The sequence below is a fragment of the Pholis gunnellus genome, assembly GCF_910591455.1.
Source record: "Pholis gunnellus genome assembly, chromosome: 19".
Taxonomy (NCBI): Eukaryota; Metazoa; Chordata; class Actinopteri; order Perciformes; family Pholidae; genus Pholis; species Pholis gunnellus.
Genome location: NC_136546.1, coordinates 15048325 through 15066304, shown reverse-complemented (window position 1 = coordinate 15066304; position 17980 = coordinate 15048325). Strand labels below are relative to the sequence as shown.

The 17980-nt window shown below is 40.4% G+C and overlaps 2 protein-coding genes across 2 annotated transcripts; one reads left to right on the top strand and one right to left on the bottom strand.

Annotated features, from left to right (window-relative positions):
• Window positions 1-4627: 4627 nt before the first annotated feature.
• Window positions 4628-11715, top strand: slc2a12 (solute carrier family 2 member 12). The gene is made up of 5 exons (XM_079180955.1): window positions 4628-4734; window positions 5168-5270; window positions 7401-8696; window positions 8962-9084; window positions 9660-11715. The coding sequence occupies exons 2-5, from the start codon at window positions 5192-5194 to the stop codon at window positions 9794-9796; spliced, it is 1635 nt and encodes a 544-aa protein (XP_079037081.1). The 5' UTR covers window positions 4628-4734; window positions 5168-5191; the 3' UTR covers window positions 9797-11715.
• Window positions 11372-16815, bottom strand: tbpl1 (TBP-like 1). The gene is made up of 8 exons (XM_079180956.1): window positions 16689-16815; window positions 15947-16023; window positions 15515-15755; window positions 15334-15416; window positions 14902-14965; window positions 13988-14091; window positions 13363-13457; window positions 11372-13066 (listed from the first exon to the last, which is right to left on the bottom strand). The coding sequence occupies exons 3-8, from the start codon at window positions 15647-15649 to the stop codon at window positions 12984-12986; spliced, it is 564 nt and encodes a 187-aa protein (XP_079037082.1). The 5' UTR covers window positions 15650-15755; window positions 15947-16023; window positions 16689-16815; the 3' UTR covers window positions 11372-12983.
• Between the last annotated feature and the right edge of the window lie 1165 nt (window positions 16816-17980).

The following is a 17980-nucleotide window of genomic DNA, read 5'->3' as shown; positions in this document are numbered from 1 at the left end:
GATCTCACATCTTTTGGGTTAGTCTGCGTCGACCTTAACGTTACCACGTTTCATTTCGCTTGACACCTGATTTTTAGGTTACCGGAGAGGAACAGTGTCGCACCAAAACAACACACCCGTTGCAGCAATAACGTGAGACGTAGAGAACTTAAACAATGTTTCATATCTTCATTTGCACATAAAACAATAATGGTGATAGAGAGAGAAAGAGAGAGCGAGAGCACAGCTGCTAGGTGACTAAGAGAGTGATGTGTTCAGGAGTGTTTGTGTAGTTCTGCTTGCCAACTGTGTCCCCCTTATGTGGTCTTCCATTCGCCTCACAATAATTTAATGGCGGCCGGCAGCCAGGCTGACGACATCGAAAGTGAACATTCCATTTTAATATTGCTGTAATGCGGTTTGACGGTATTTAAGTTTGTTTGTATATTTGAGTTATGTGTACTAGTTTTAATGTATATTATTGAACAAAAACTGACTTAAGGTATGCTTAAATATATATATATGTAACAATTCACGTTAAATGTACTGTAAATTGTAAAATTGTTTAAGATTTATGTGACCATGTCTGGTTTGCAATAAAAGTTTAACTTTATTACACCGTATAACCGTGTTTGTAATTTTTTTCCTTTAGTTTGACATTTGCAGATACTTTTTTTACAAAAGCTTGTCTTGACATTGCACCAGAGTCCATAGAAAGTAAGCACATCAAAGCATTTTTAAGTTCTAGAGTAAACAAAAACATGTAGAGTATAATCCGGTTAACATTTACTATTCCAGGTTGGAAGGAGCTTGAGCTACTGGCCACTGGCAAACCTCCCACATTAGAGCAAAACGGACTTTACCCCCCTCCATGCGTCAGCAGCCTTACACAACAATTACTGTGACGTCCAAGTGTCTGTGTGTGTCTGTGTGTGTGTGTGTGTGGAGGGATCAGTTTGTGGGCAAATTATTGGCTGGCCTCAGATAACGCAACTCCAGGTCAAAGCATATTAATGAACCAGAGAAGAGTTACATTGCACTAGAAGATAACTGATTTTATGAAGCTAAAGCTGCAATTGCATGAATGATAATTCAAGTAGAAAATGAAATATTGTGTCTTCAATAAGATTACAGCAGGGTGTTTTGTTGACAAGCGACAATGCCCTTCTACTGGACCTAAAGGTTGTGTTGATGGTTAATTGTGTCTGCTGGGGTGTCTTTTTAAAGAGGACTCTGAATGTCTACCAGATGCAGAGGGTTATTGTGCAGATGACCTCTGACCTCAAACTCCCTGGGAAGTGGGTGAAATGGAAAAAAGAGTTTTGCCTCAAGGATTTACATTATAAGAGGAGTGTTGGGAAGGTGTTTGAGTGGAAACCCACACAATGTTTAACTCTGTGGACTCTGTTTGACATTGTTGGTCTGAGAAGTTGCTTGAAAATTCAGTGAGTCCAGTTCAAAATATCCACACGAGATTTATCGACATAAATATAATTGGGGAAAATGTTATCTTTTAAAGTAACTCCTGATGACATCTTTCAGACCTATTTTCTTAAAATGAAGATCTACACAAAGTCAGTATTGTGTTACATACTAGCATTAACTTCCATTGCACTCTTTGTTTGCACTGAAACACTAACTTAACATCTGTCACAGTAGTTTCTACCATCATCTTCTTTATTATTCTCTAATAGTCTAAGCTTAAGGAGAGGGTAAACAACGTTACTTACAGCTGATTAAGCCATATAGTAAATCAAAACACATTTTTTTTAAAAGCTGCTACGAAAATGTTGTTGGTCACAGTGTTGGGTATTTTGGATATTATCAGAATACTACAGTATGATATCATTATTGGCACACCTGTACTATAGTCTCAGTTTAGTAAAATTGTATTGGGCCAAAGATGTTCCATCAAATTTCCAGATCTGCTCTGCAGCAATAGTCATGCACCGCCATCTGCTGGCCAGGTTTTGAACTGATGAAGTAAACCAGTTGCTCTTACTTTCTCAGACAACAAATATGACATGACAGACATCGTGCTTTTCTTCGAGCAACTTCAGCTTCATCAACCCTCGATTACTTATTATCTTTAATACGTGATAATAAAGAAAACTTTATGACATATTTTCCGAAAAAGAATACTATGACTTTTCTGAGGCGATCTTTATTACACATTGAATTTTTCACGATATTTTTAACGACATACACTACAATAAACATGTGTACAATATTATAATAATATACAATATTACTTTTTTTCTGACCAATGTTCAGACTTATTATGCTAAATCTGTTTTGTGACTGTTTTAACGCCTTACAATAATTTTACTTTTTAATGAAATTTGTCCAACTTACACTATGACTTTTTCATGACAGTATAAAATAAGACTTTTTTAATGCCATACAATAATATGATTTGTTAAAGACAATTTTTAATGTCATTTTTAACGCCGAACACTAATATTACTTTTTTTAAGACATGTTTTCCGACATAGTACACTTTGACTTTTTTATGACATTTCACAGCACATATTAATTTGACTTTTTAATTACATTTTTAATGACATACAATACTATCACTTTTTAATAAAAAAATGTTCTGACATAAAATGCAATGACTTTTTTATATTTTTTCTGACATACTATAAAATATTTTTTTTATGAAAAAAAAATTCACACTATGATATTTTGGACTTTTTTTACAATGACTTAATTCAAATTAAAATCACTATGACTATGACCGTTTTTTATAATATACAATAATATAACTTTTTTATGACATATTTTCCTACACTTCTAATGACTTTCTTAACGACTTACAATAATATTACCTTTCTATGACATTTTTTACAATATACAATATGTTTATTTCAACATAGTATGCTATGTCTTTTTTGATGCCTTACAATATTATTTCTTTTTATGACATTTTTTTTACGACATACTATGACTTTTGTATGACAGCATATGACTTTTTTGATGACATCATTTTTCTGACATATTTTTAACGCTTTACAATAATATTATTTCTTTGAATATTTAGGCTATACAGTTTATTTGTCGTAAACACTATTTGATTAAATGGAAGTGTGTTAGTAGTATAGTTCTCGCACATAGTGCTCATATGTGTGCATGTGTTTGCTGAAGCACCCTCCCAAAAAATAAAGATCCCCAAAACATTAAATAAGTATCCAAAATAAAACATAGGCTACGATAAAATATGATGCATTAAGTGTCTCTATTGTGACCACAGTTAATGCTTCTCTTTATTGTCCTTGGCGAATGTTGATTTAATAATATAACTTTCTAAAATTGTATTTATTTTGGTGGTGCATCTGTTTCATGGGTTGAGTACTCCACCACTCGATGTGGGGTAACAGGAGTTCCACAAGATGACGCTGTTTTACTTTTTACTTGGTGTCTTAACTTGTAATGAAGCCTGCTTATTAAATATACTGTATATCTTACCTTCCGTTTTTTATCTCGTTTTCTACCACTTTCAACCAGTTAAAAAAGCTTACTTCAGGATATTTAATTGTGGAGGCACGCATGATTTTAAATATACTTGGTTTGACTTGTAATGGAGTGTTTTTACAATGTGGTTCGGCCTATACTTAAAGGATCTGCCTACTTCAAATCAAGTTTGACCTTTAAACCATCAATATGTGTGTCTGCTGATTATGTTGCCAATATGTTCCTGCTGAGTGAGTAAATCTTTGATTGTCTTGAATTAAGAAGAAAAAAGAAGCCTTGCCATCACAACGTTTATTTGACTTAGTGCAGCTTAGTCGTGTCCCTGTTGAGACACAGCATGCCTATATGGTATTTAAGCAAGGCTAAACCTAGATAATAAATTACTTTCCATAGGACCATTTACCTTGTCAACCTGTTGTATAATAATAAGTGATTATTTGCTGACATATTAATGACCAGTATTCAACGAGTAGGCCGCCCATAGTTATCTTGGTTACTGATTTATTACACAACACACCTCTACACAAACGAGCCTTTGGTAAAGTTAACTCAGGATGAAATGACAGAATCAAAAACAGGTCACTATAGGTCACGTCTGAATCTCTAAATACATTTCCAGAAAGGAGGGCCAAACACAGAGTGTTCCACCCACGTAAGGATACATTCTGTCATCTGTGAAGCTGCAGGACAGGTGTGACAGCTCAGTCCTGCAGCATTCATAGAAACAGGACATGGGAACCGAGCAAAACAGCAGGTGGCCACCCTGTTTGTTTTCACATGCAGTATGAGAGAAGGACCATTATTGATGCAGGTGTATTCTATCACTGGTTACTTTAAAGTGATGATCACTGCGAAAAAAGGAAAACAAACGCTTCACAATCCTTTCTAAAGACGACTGTAAACTATACAAAACAGCACAGAGAAAGATATGCATATCGCTAGTGACTAGTCTCTTCATAATGTAGCATTATGGAGGACATATTAGTCACACTGTTCCTTACAAATACATTGAACTATATATATTGGCTGCTTGACACATTTGAACCAATAAGGATCTATGTTAGGCGTTTCAAGACTTAATACACGTTTCTTATTGGTGATTTGGGAAAAACATGGGCGGGGCTAAAACAAGTGCTGTAGCAAAACAAGTAGCGTGCGTGCACCGACACGAGAGAAAGAAGAGTTGGGAGTAGAGGCAGAACGAGAAAGTTCCGAGAAAGAAAGCGAATGACCGGAACACACGAAATTAAGATAACAACAGAAACGCCGCTGGGTCGTCAGGTAGGGCAGTGTCACATTTGTTAATACGTTGCCTAAAATTAAACTTGTCATGAGGCGAAATTCGCTTTAAGTTGCACGTGAAATAGGGGACAAGTCCCCATAGTTGAAGTAATTGTGTTAGAACGTGCTGCTAAATGTTGTTTTCCTTGGTGGTCTTTGCTTTCTGGCTTCCACAGAGTGACCTTGCAACATTTTAGCTCAAGTCGTGGACAGAAAACTAAAACAAAAACACAGAAAATGAAGTTTCATTCAGTAGTTATTACATATACATATATCAATTATGACAACCATGAGATGCTGCTGCTGTGGGGAAGTGCCCAGCTGTTTATACCGATGGGCTAGTGCATGTACACTGACAACGTTTTTTTTATTCTGCATAATTAATGATGTTTCTTTGTTTGAATGTGTTGGTTTGCATCTGTTTTATATCAAGGTCTACTGTTAGAGGTGGTTGACAATGGACCCCATCAGTGAGACCAAGATTTTGACTTCTAACCCGTCTGAGACCCAGAACCTGGAGCAACAAAGAAGCACAGGTACACAAAAAGAGCAGTATACCTTTTTTTTTTTATCAGATAAAAGATCATGTTTCTTAGGGTGGATACAAGTCTACACCCTACCTCCCTACAGCGTGCACTCCCTGAAATCGGTAACTTGGACTGATGTAGAAATAAAGTCCCGTGCAAAGTTATCTAGATAAATCAGTAAACCACATCTTGCAACAGATCATTCGACTAAAACTAGAATGTAGTTTGCTGTTTCTTAAACACGGATTAATGATGAAGCCAAAAAGTGTTTATGACTTTTTTTTATATGCCTTGTGTCCCGGGTCACTCTAACCTTGCTGGCGTCATACCAAACATGTCACATGCACTCATCACAAACTCCTTGTCAACGGGCCCCGATTAAATCTATTGCACGGACTAAATGGAGCATGTGGAAGAGGAGCTCATAGACATCTGGACGGGACTCAAAGAGGAATCAGAGCATAGTTTCTGGGAGTTTCTCCAGCCAATCCATCCTGGATACACGCCGAAAATATTACAAACAATAATTGTGAACGGGATTTAAATTGACAATACTGAGAATTGCTAAAAGGAGTGACACAGTAGGATTGGTTTAGTGGGAGCTGTTTCGTGGCAGAACATAAATTAAAAGTGTTGCACAACAAGTTAATTAGTTGGAATTTGGAAATTGGAGCGGGAACTAGAGCAACATAGAGGCGGTTTTGAGTTCTTTGCCAGTTGTTTGTCTATGCACATATTTTGTCACCGCGATAGCATCCCGACCGTGCAAGACGCAGTCTCGAAACTTTACAGGTGTGTAGCTGAGATCCAAATAAAGCTAGGTTTGAAGATGGGTGTGGTCCGAGCAAGGGCACCGAAAGTAGGAGGGTTAGACAGTGGGGAAGGTGCCACTTTTTACGCCCCTGGTCCGATTTGATCCCAAGATGCTCTCTGGTGTGTTTCAGGAAGAAACCCCAAATAGAAAAGCAACTACAAGTCAATGACACAGTAGCCGAAAGTCTCAATACAAGAGAGTACTTGTCGAACATGTTAAATATTGCAAGCCCATTCATACATAATGTTTGTTATGGAAAAGGATTGAGAGAGGGGTTATGAAGTGCAACAGTCAAAGTAAATGACAGTATAGGACCCCGCAGTTTGCAGCTGCATCTCTGTTTTTCTTGCATGTTGCACCGCGAGAGTTACATTAAAACAAAATGAAAAAAAAAGTCTCACTTGCAGGAATATTAGGACAATTGCAAGCAGGTATTGACGTAGCGGGTTTAAACAATAACCATAATTCAAGTGCAGTCTCCTTTATTCAAAGCTGTACTTCACCAATATAGCAAAACAAGTACAAGGATCTATTATGAAGTTTATGACATATGAATATCAAAAGGCCATGCATATTACAACAGTTATTATATATGTGTGTACATGCTAAGTGCACCAGTTTTGGTGCATTCCGACCTTTTTTTCTTTCCTATCTCTCTAATGATAAGGAATATCTGTTAGCTCACAGTGATACATTCAAGATAAAAATGTGTAGGCTTTAAGCACTCATACACTCAATGACTTACAAGATTGCCTCAGCATTCTTCTTGTGAACTTCTGACCTCTAATTGCGCACAGTCAGCACTTTTAAAGTGACTTCTAGGTTGGGGGAGAAAAAGCTGTGATATGCAGCCAAAAGATTATGACACACAGTTCCTTTAAATGAATTACAATATGTTTTACTTTTAGTTTTATGTTTTTTGACTCATTTCCTCGACTGAAGGTTTGTTAGTGGAGTTTCTGTGCTGTGACATGGTATGGACACGTAATATATATTATATAATATTTAGCATTTATAACCTTTGCTGCCTGCCAACCCTGGTTTTGGTGAGATTATCGCGCCGTTAACCTGATATCTGCAACTGCCCATGAGACCATCATCCATAGCTTTGAAACTTTACGAGCGTTAAACAAGAACACTCGCTCCAAACGTTGCAAAACCTTGCGAGAAAGTTGCCAAGTCAGCAACACTGACAGCCCTTCCCTTCAGGCCTCCCTCCAAAGCCACTTCCCCAAAAGGATAATTAATAAGATAAACATATAACTAGAAAGGTGCTGTAACCATGACTTGACACATCATCTCACACCCTCTGCCTCTCTCTCCAGGCAGCAGCTGGCTGTTGCTGGTAGCGGCTGGAGCGGCCTCTCTGAGCGGCCTGATGCTGGGCTATGAAATGGGCCTGACCTCTGGAGTCCTGCTGCAGCTGCGGGGCCTCCTCCGCCTCTCCTGCCGAGAACAAGAACTGCTGGTCAGCTCCCCCCTGCTCGGCGCTCTCCTCATCTGCCTGGCCGGAGGTCCCATATTGGACCGCTACGGCCGGCGCTGCTCTTTGCTCCTGAGCGCGGCCCTGGTGGTCGGCGGCAGCATCCTGCTCATCGCGGCCAGCTCGCTCATCGCGCTCACACTGGGCCGGGTGATAGTCGGCATGGGAACAGCGCTGTCGGGGACAGGAGCGTGCCTGTACATTGCGGAGATCTCGCCGAGGGAGAGGAGGGGCCTGCTGGTGACGCTGTACGAGTTGATGTTGGTTGTGGGAGTGATGCTGGGATTCAGCTGTAGTTACGCCTTCGCTACCCTGCCCCATGGCTGGGCGTATACATTCGGGCTGGTAATCCCCCCGGCGCTGCTGCAGATCAGCGTACTTGTGTTCCTCCCACCGAGCCCACGCTTCCTGGTCACCCAGGGTAAAGTGGAGCAGGCCAGGACAGTGCTGGCCCGAATGAGAGGTGGGGTCCATGAGCATGTGGAAAAGGAGCTCTTAGACATCAGGACAGGAATTAAAGAGGAATCAGAGCATAGTTTCTGGGAGTTGTTCAGCACCAAGGCCAACTTGCGCTCCCGACTGCTCACAGGTGTGATCTTAGTCTTCCTCCAGCAGGCCACCGGTCAGCCCAACATCCTCTCCTACGCTTCACCGCTTCTCCGCAGTGTGGGCTTCGACAGTGACGCCGCGGCAACCTTGGCCTCCACGGGGTTCGGGGTGGTCAAGGTCGTTGGCACCATCCCAGCCGTGTTGCTGGTCGACAGCGTGGGAACCAAGAGCTTTTTGTGCGGGGGTGCTGTCGCGATGGGAATGTCGCTGGTTGCGCTCGGTACATTAACACACCAAAGCCACACCAACCTCACCAGCCTCTGCAAAAGTCACACTACGTTAAACCACACGCGTGCAGCGTGGGACTCAAACGAAACCTCTGCAGACTTGGGAAACGGTGACATTTTTTCAACTGACCTCCCCGACCAGTGGAGCAGCGAGGAGTCACAGCGGACTACCAGAGCAGATGATGGGGTCGGGGAGTCGGGAGGAGGAAGCACTTATGGAGGAGGGTCCTCCTTACTGAAGTGGGCGTCACTGATCAGCTTGCTGGTGTATGTGGCAGCCTTCTCCATTAGCCTCGGGCCAAGTAAGCACCAAATCAATTAGTGTGTTTAGTTCAAAGTACAGCAATAGCTATCATACATACATATCATACATATCATACAGGTTAAGGTGAAACGCTCCAGTTTCCCAGATAAAGAAGTGTGGACTCTGATGTAAATGCCTTCAACTCCCCACACACAAATATCAAATATCACAAATTTAATTCTGGATCAAGTTATTTGTATTTATGCCTTATTAACCATGTTCACTTACATCCTTGAATGTGTGTCTATGCGTTTTCTTTCCAGTGGTGTACGTGGTGCTCAGTGAGATCTTTCCAATGGGAGTCAGAGGCAGAGCTGTTTCTGTGGTGTCGGCTGTAAACTGGGCCACTAACCTGCTCATCTCCATGACCTTCCTCACAATTACAGGTGTGTGTGTGTGTATGTGTGTTAAGTTAATTGTGGTAGAGTTATAATTTGACTGAAACTGTCTCTGATATTTACTAGTAGATCCGTTTCTGTTCTGCAGACGATAATTGCAGGTAAACAAACATTTTAAACCATTGCACAGCTTTATGCTCTTCAGTTTGTATTTCCATATGTTGTCAATAACAGGCAAAGAAAGAGGAATCTAGCACAATCTCTAGCACAGCCAGAGATTTTGTACCAAACCGGTTTCGGAAGAAAGAAAGGCGTGTCTCACCTCGTTTCCTCCTGCTAGTCAGTCTCACTGCTCGCCTGTTGTGGGGCCATACTACTGCAAAGTATACTGTATAGGATTAGCAAAATAGGAAGACCCCGAGAACAGTCAAGGCGTGACCTGATTTGCCAATCTTTCTTATTTGTGAAGTACCTCTAAACTTCATTAAAACATCTGGCGCCAATCGAGCCAACTATGCATACTAATGAGGAGGCTAGGTCATAGCACGCAACACATACATGTATGCTGCCTGACGTCATGCGCCGACATTTAAGGACACATTTCTTTGCTGTTGTCTTTCCAGAAAAGATTGGCGTGGCCAACGTGATGTTCCTCTACGCTGCCATGAGCTTTGTTCTGCTGGTGTTCGTCATCTTCTGCGTCCCCGAGACCAAAGGTCGCACGCTGGAGGAGATATCGAAAGAACTGGCTAAGAAGTAAATGGCAGCTTACACGTGATCTTAACTTTGTCAGTGTATCTAGTAAACTGATTTGTGAAGCGGAAGCCAGATCAGCAGCAGCACAACGGACCACAACTGAACACCTCACCTGAAGGAGAGCGGGGAGCAAAGGGCCGAGAAGGACAATCATATTAGCACTGTTAAGACTTTGGGGTACCACTCATACATCCCACCCACATCTGTACTGTACATCCCTGGATTCCTATAACGATGCCTTTGTCATATAGTGCCTTCTTGCTACATGCTGTAAGTATGTAAAGGAAAAGATCAACAGGAAAAGGGATGCTGGAAATTGCATATATAGGAAATAATTAAATAATGGAGAAGTATATGTGAATTTGCTCAAATGAGGATATCTCAGGGTTCACTCTTGCTTGTTAAAAGGCAGTAAAAAAAAAGGTAAGAATAGGGATTGAATATATTTTATTTATTTAGTACCCTTCTTTCTTTGTGTCCCTATTTAAGAATACAGCAGAAAGGGGCATTTTACCTTAAGACCAGGATAGAATTGACTCCCCACCAGCCAGCAGAACTAATGAAGCTCCTCCAATGAGTGCTCACACTGTACTGCTACAATTTATTTTCCATTTCGACATGACATCCATGACCCTTACATCCGACGCTCTTGCTCGGACCACACCCACCTCCAATCTCAGCCTTCATTTTGATCTCAACTACACACCTGTTAAGTTTCCAAATCCAGTGGGTGGGCCAACGGCCTCTTCAACCTCTTTGTCTACACATCTGGAGAGTTTCACAGCTGCATTTTGCACGATTGCGACGCGGTGACAAAATCTGTCAAAAAAGACATAAATATTAACACCTGGCAAAGTACTCAAGAACGCTTCTGTGGTAGTTGCTGCTATAATAGGCGGCCTGGACCACATTTTGAAATGTTGACTTCAAAGTGAAAACTATACCAGCGTGTGTCTCTGCTGTCGATTGGCTCTTTTGGACTACCATGGGGAAAAAAAATCTAAGATGTTCTAAACGATAAGACGCTAATCACTTCAAATGTATTTAACATTCTTTGGATTTCAAATGATTTCCTTTAACATATTATTTATACGCTGCTCCCTGTTTTATGTAATGTAACATTAACAGGGCTCAAACCAGTCATGCTGCAGAACACACTGTCTACATGGTGACAGATACATGGATAAAGGCCACGAGTGTCTGTTCCTTTACATTTTATGGGAACAAGCAATCAATTTTCTCTGTGTTACTTGTGTCTGTGATGCCAAAATGATACTTAGGTGATTGACAGGAGGGATGTTTACTGCAAGAAAGAATGACTTCTGTGTGGACCTGTTCACAATTAAAATTGCACATTTTAAAATCTGTACTTTGATAGCTCCTTATCTTTTTTTTTTCTTGTTGGAAAATGTAGAAATGTATTTGTATTGTGTCACACTGAGACGCTTGGATAGCCATTGAAAGAGCTTCAATGAGGACATAATGACAACGAGAGTAAATCAGTAGTCCCATGGTGGCGTTTTATCATGAACCTTTATTTTTATACAAAATACAAAATTCTGAACAAATGTCACAAATGTTCAGTCGACACTGGTTCAAAAAGTCCACCCCACATACTGGAGACAACATGTCCAAGTCTTTTTTTTTTTGAATCAGCATCTTTTCCATCAGATCCGATAAATCTACGTTGCCTGTCATTAGGTTTTCACATTTAAAAACACTTAACCATTGTTTTTTTTGCTGTTTAGGAAAGTTAGATTCTATGAAGGTTTATTTGTATTTTTAAGGTACTGGTTAATACTAGAAGCATGGGCTCATTGAACACTGTGTATGATATGTTCCTTCAAAAACTCAGATGAATGTACCGCCAAGCCCGGTGACGAGTGACAGCGCTGAATGAACTGCCATAAAACTTTGACTTAACTGAATGGCTGCATTTGTAATTTTGAGTTCTTTACTTAAACATTACCATCTGTTCCTATGCAGCGATTTCCAAGACCAATTCTGGAGTTTAATGACTTTATTCCTGCGCCAATTTTCAACTCCTTGACTTGTCTCATCCCAACTTTAGCCTGGGCCTAACCAATAGCTGTCTGAAGTGAAAGACAGCTACTGGTTAGTATCAAGTGTCTGCCTTTCACTACAGACAGCATCCGGTTAGTCCAGTAGCCAGTAGGTGGCTTAATTAAGGGATCTGTGGCTCAACACACCACCTGAAACATTAAATATCCTTTTAACTTTTAAAAATGTTTCATTACATTCCAAAACGTTTAGGACAGAGGTCTCGATCTGTACATAATTCATCTTTACCTTGTGTTTCAAAACTATTGTTAAGAGATGAATTAAGATGATGTGTGTGCATTCTGATCCAATGCCACCGTTGAGAAACAAGAACATATTTATAGTGAACTAACCAAACTAAGTAAGTAAGGAAACCAACAATTAAAATCCGATGAATGAATATTGTGAGTTATGGATATGTCCATCTGCAGAAGGACCTGCTCTTACTCCGAGTCCACGTGTAACAGTCGAGACTTAGTCTGAGGTTAGACTGCTGCTTTCCTCTTTGGGCAGAACTACGAGTAGTACAGTGGACGCCTTGGTGTTTGCGTTAACACGTCTACAAACGAGCCAGTGGACGGAGAGTCTTCCAGAAGAAAGTGGCAGATGTGACGTCGTCTTGTATAAAAGGGTTAACTGTGAGGTTTCTTAGTGTTATCCTACGGTACTGATGTTTCACAACTGCTAAGCGTTGAAATGGTGAAGACTGTTATAAAAAACGGGTCTTTCTGTGTCCATGCAAAAAAAATAAAAAAATAAAAACAGAGCCAATTTACCACCGACAGCAAATAACTGCCTCTACCTTCAGTGTCGTGTCAAGTTCGGTAGACCGGTTCCCCCCCGAACGATGCGATGTTTAAAGATGTACTTGCAAGTTTAGGCTGTTAAAATCCCAAGAGCCACACAATCCACAACAGCAATACATTTTTTTGTGAGAGGGACATTTTAAGACTCCCAACTGGGGGTTGATGGAGATTTTCTTTAAAAATCCAGGTGACGCACAGTCTGTTGATCGGGTTAGAAGTTTGTGGCTGTTGCCGCTTCAATCAAGCGGGTTAAATCCAAGGATAAGGTGCTTCCTCAGTCATGCCTTCTCTTTCCTTCGATGCCTCCTTCTTCAACTTGGTCTTTTACTTGCAGCGGGGTCTCTGACACTCGAACAGCAGTGGGTAAATCTCCTCAACAGCTGTGGCCACATTCTGCACATTTGGTCCTGAACCATGCGGTAGGGATGAAAGCATAAGAATAAGCTTTGAGTACAATTAACAGCAAAAAAAAACCAATAAACCCCATATACAGACAAATGCAGAATAGCAGAGGGCATAAACTATTTCACCCTGAGTGAAATGCCTTGAGGAATTGGATTATTTACAAGCCGCTTTTCTGGTTGTAACGGACTACAAAAGTGAATTGCGACAACACAACCTCAATCCCATAAGCTGGAGTGCCCTTGAACTGTGCGCGAATGAGGGTGAGAGAGTTTAGTCTGCATGTCGGTGTGAGAGGTACCTGTAACTGTGATGCTGCCAGTAGAGAACACCTGTACAGTAGCCTTTATGTGTTTGATCCTGTACGTGGCAGCAGGATGGAGCTCTGGTTCATAACTGACAAAAAAAAAACACGGTTAAGTATTGTACACTTCAGGCTTTCAGCACATAAAAAGCAAGTACATACACAGCTTTGAGAGTTTTCATATATACATACATATATATATATATATATATATATATATATATATGTGTAGTCACGTAAACAAGTGAATCAGAGGGTGACTACAGCAACACACAACACATTCTTCTGTCTGCTTATTATGGTACCAAAAGTGCTGACCACTAGAGGTCATCCTGTACTTGCAAATGCCACTAACTTCATAATCATAATACATGTATTGGAGTGTCTCAGGCTAAACTGAGCCAGGAAGTAAATAGAAAATACAAAAAGGTAATTATGACAGTGGCCTGTTTTTACCTTCCGAGATCAACATTTATAACTCAAAACTAATGAACCAAAATGATCAAACTTAAGAAAGCCAGTCAGCCACAGGAGGAACAATCTGCATCATAAATCATTTATGAATAGATGTGGATGGAGAGGATTCGAATGACTGTGGTGGTGATGTGTAGTACTGTATTACCTGGCAATGGGTCGGTTTTTCTTTGTAAAGTCTATGAGGTGGATTGCAAACGGCATGGAGCACACTGCCAGGACATTCACCACTTTGAAGGCCGAAAACCTCACCTGGACAGACAACACACACACACACATGTGAATGTATTTAGAATTTCACATTCAAGGAGAGCTCTTTGTCTTTCGAGCTTGGTCTTATGGACTATCTGTGTCGTCAAGAAAAGTCATCGGATCCATTCACTCTCTCCCTGCACAGAGAAGCAGCATACGTTACTGTAAGAAGAGAGCCACGTTCACGACAGTAGAAGCGCTGGCTTTAGGCTCAACATGGCTCTCTACCCCTCTAATCTCGCTTCGTGGAACACCCCTCTGGTTGCATGCATCCTTTTTAACCAAATAAGAATTCAAAGGGAATGTAGTGAGGCAGTCAGTGTTATGTGTTTATGAAAGAACTGCTTTCAGGCCGAAGCCTCCTTGGTACAAAAGGACGCTTATTATACTAACCGTCGGGCAAATTAAGCCAAAACTAAGAGAATAAGACAGGGATTGTAAAAACATCACCCAAAATCTACTGACACACCACATACTTTGTTATAGGTCTTTTAATTTAGTCAATATTTACAGATTATTACAATCATATTTTTACGTAAGTCTGAAATATAATGAATTATAAACATTTCAAAACATTTTTTTCTCTCAAAATCAATACTACAATTCAATTACTCTTCTTTCGCCACAAATTATGTCTGATATACTTAAGAACATAAAATATAAATGCAAGACTTGAACCTGAACTGGACAATCTGAAATGCGAACCTTTAACGGATATTAAAATAAGCTCTATATCTGCATTCATATTCATTTTTCTGCCTTTAAAAAGTTGCATCTGTTATGATGCAGTTAACAGACAGGTTTGCTCACCTTGAAACCCAGTTTCTGCAGAACGCGTGCTAACCTGCGAGCACCCCGCTTTGCGTCATCCTCACTGACCAAAAAACAGAACAGAGCATGAAAGTCATAAAAACGATCAGATACGTCCAGTACATGGTTTGGCATGCCAGGTACACATAAATAGTGCCTGGCAACTTTTAGGCAACCAAAAGCATCCCAGTGTTTGTTTGAGGTGGCTGATTTGCCCAAAAAATGATAATCACTAGCTCTCATGTGTAACGTCAACAGTGTCTCTGTGACAGATAAGACAGATGGTAACGCCACCACATTATTGGCAGTTGAGGTTGTGCAACATTACTACAAAGTGACTAGGCCACAAACTCCATTTGTGTGCAGTTATAGATTGTATTTCCGCACTTCGAGTCAGTTAATGGGAGTTTTTTCGTGTGCAGAGTATCTTACCTTGTTGCTCCGGTGCAGATGATTTTCCCTGAGGACCAGATTGAGGCCGTTACTTTGGGCTTACGAAGCTTCATCAGGACTTTCTAAAAAAAATAAAAAGTGACCCATTTCATAAACGCATGCAAAGCTGTACAGAGTCAAATTAAAGGTGAGCTCTCCAGCAGTCTTTGGCTTGACTTACCCCTCCTTCTGGCTTATAGATGACATTTGTTCCCTCTAAGGCAATGGTGCGCAGGTTGAGGTGGCACCTGGTCCTGAAGGTTGCCACCACATTGGTGATAATGATATCAAGTGCCTCGTCATTGCTGGAATCCATGAGGAAGTGTGCGGTGCAGCAAGAGGACCACAGGAGCTTTCTCCTCACACATTTATCACTAACACCACCATCATCTTTTCACAGACGGACAGGGAGACAAGTTGAGCTGGAAGAGACAAAGCCCAGGATCAATATGTTTCACACACATTTACAAAAACTATCATGCAATGCCATGTCCCTTAGCCTTTTCTTGATCTATTACTTTCCTATATAGTGTTTTTTTTTTTATTGTTTTCATGAGACAATTAAATAACAAAGGTATGAGTAAATGTTGTGGAAGGGGGCTTAACTTGTCACCTTAGTTGCAGCACCAATTCATCCGATTCCCCAGCTATGTGGTGCCCAAACACTCGAAATACGAATCACACAGACATCTGCAACACATCAGAGGAGTAATTTAAACATTTATTTATGTACTTCTACGCTATTTGTGCAGTTTATTAACGTTAGCTTCCCCGCTGATGATACAGCCCCATACGTTCACTAGCGCTTTGTAGCTAGCTAGTACTTTTATAAGCAAATTATAAGTCAAAACATGACGTTAAATATTTTAATGTTTAAGGTTTATCTCGCCGTAGTTTTGTCTATGGTGTGAGGTGTATTGCAGCTGATGCATCGCTTATATCACAGTGTTGCATTACATAGTAACGCAACTGATAAAGCTTGTTTAGGGAATTGATGCTAAACTAGCAACCCTTGCTAGCCTAACAAATCGGCTGTCAACTAACAACCGCTAACTAATTCAGCATCACAACGTGGACCAACGTGAAACGTGACGATCTCACTGAAACAACCGAGTAAAAATAAAGAGTAACGTCACCCCACTACTGCCCCTGCGAATACAGCTATCAGTTAGCTAGCAACAAAGAAAGTGCACAAGCATTAACGTTGATGAATGAAAAGTTGTTAGCTAAGCTAGCTAGCAGGCTAGCTGTCTAACGTTACACTGGATTCGAGGTATTTCCACTGTTTCCAGGTGGGTTTGCGTGTAAATGGCAAATGTGTGTATGTTGAATGTTTGCTTGAATTTTTAAGCTACCTCATCAGCTATCTCAGTGCTGTAACCCCGAGACATAAACAGCCCAGCCAACGGTAAAACAAAAATAAATTCCCGACAGACCCCTTCATCCGTGGACTGCAAGCAAACCTCTTTCCGGTTTTGGCTTTCAAAATAAAATCAGGTGACCCAGTGAACGGCAAGAGAATTCACTTCCGGTAAAAAACTTTCAAAATAAAACAGTGTAACTTTAAAAAGCCAATCAGTTTTACAAGACATGCATATCGCTGATGCATGTCACTTTTTTAATTGCTTAACAGAAAGTTTAAAGTTCGTTGGAGGTACCTTTACAGACGCATTTTAGGCTAAAGCCATGCCTTCCTGCAGAACATGATCAATGTTGGATTTCTTTCCTCCTTTAAAAAAGGGAAGCGGAAATGCATTTTTATTTGTGAATATAATCCCTTACAATATCAAATAGGGTAACAAATATTTTCTCCAGGAGATATTTCATTAACTGATAAATAGTTCTGGCCTCACAGAACATCGCCAGAAAGTTGGTTTAAAGTTGGTATCTTGCGCCGCCATGTGGACAATGAAGGTTGTCTTGGTGGGAAAGAACATTATTTTGCGGTAAGAAAAGCTCACATTTTCTACACCATGGCATGCAGAAGGAGCTTTTTAAGAATGTTTTTTGTAAACTGTGAATTAACTTTAACTAGTGAATTAACTTTAACTCAGTAAAAGTCATTTGTCCAACAAAGGGCTAAAGTGCTTGTTGACTGCGGCCAAATTCTGTGGCCACAAAATTGCCTTTGTGATCATCTACGTCTGCCAATATTACACTTAACAAGCTTATGTTAACACCATTTCCAGATAACAATATGTAACTTTTCCCCCCCAGTGTTTATGGCGTATTGACATTTAAACTATGTGGATTAGTACATCTCTGAGGAAAGTGAGCACATCTGGTCAGTAAATACTCCTCAGGGAATTCTGGACAGACTACAAAAGAGGAGAAGGAGTAACGTTTGGAGGCAGTTGGGAATGTTTGTGTTATCAATGAGAGAGTTCACAGCCGCTCCCGTGGCTCATGAATGAATTTAGTGAATGGAAGCTGTCCTGAGGTGTCTGCTCTCTGTCGCATCATGCAGTGATCGTGACTTTTAGGCAAACTGATCATGACTTCATGAGATTTTGCGTTGATTATACTTTTCCTTGAGCTCATTTGATTGGCTCTACTTTATGTACAACACTGCATGAAGGTCAATCTGATAAGAACAACGCATATTCCTTCTGAAATAAAGTTGCTTAAACTAAACACAGATTTAAAT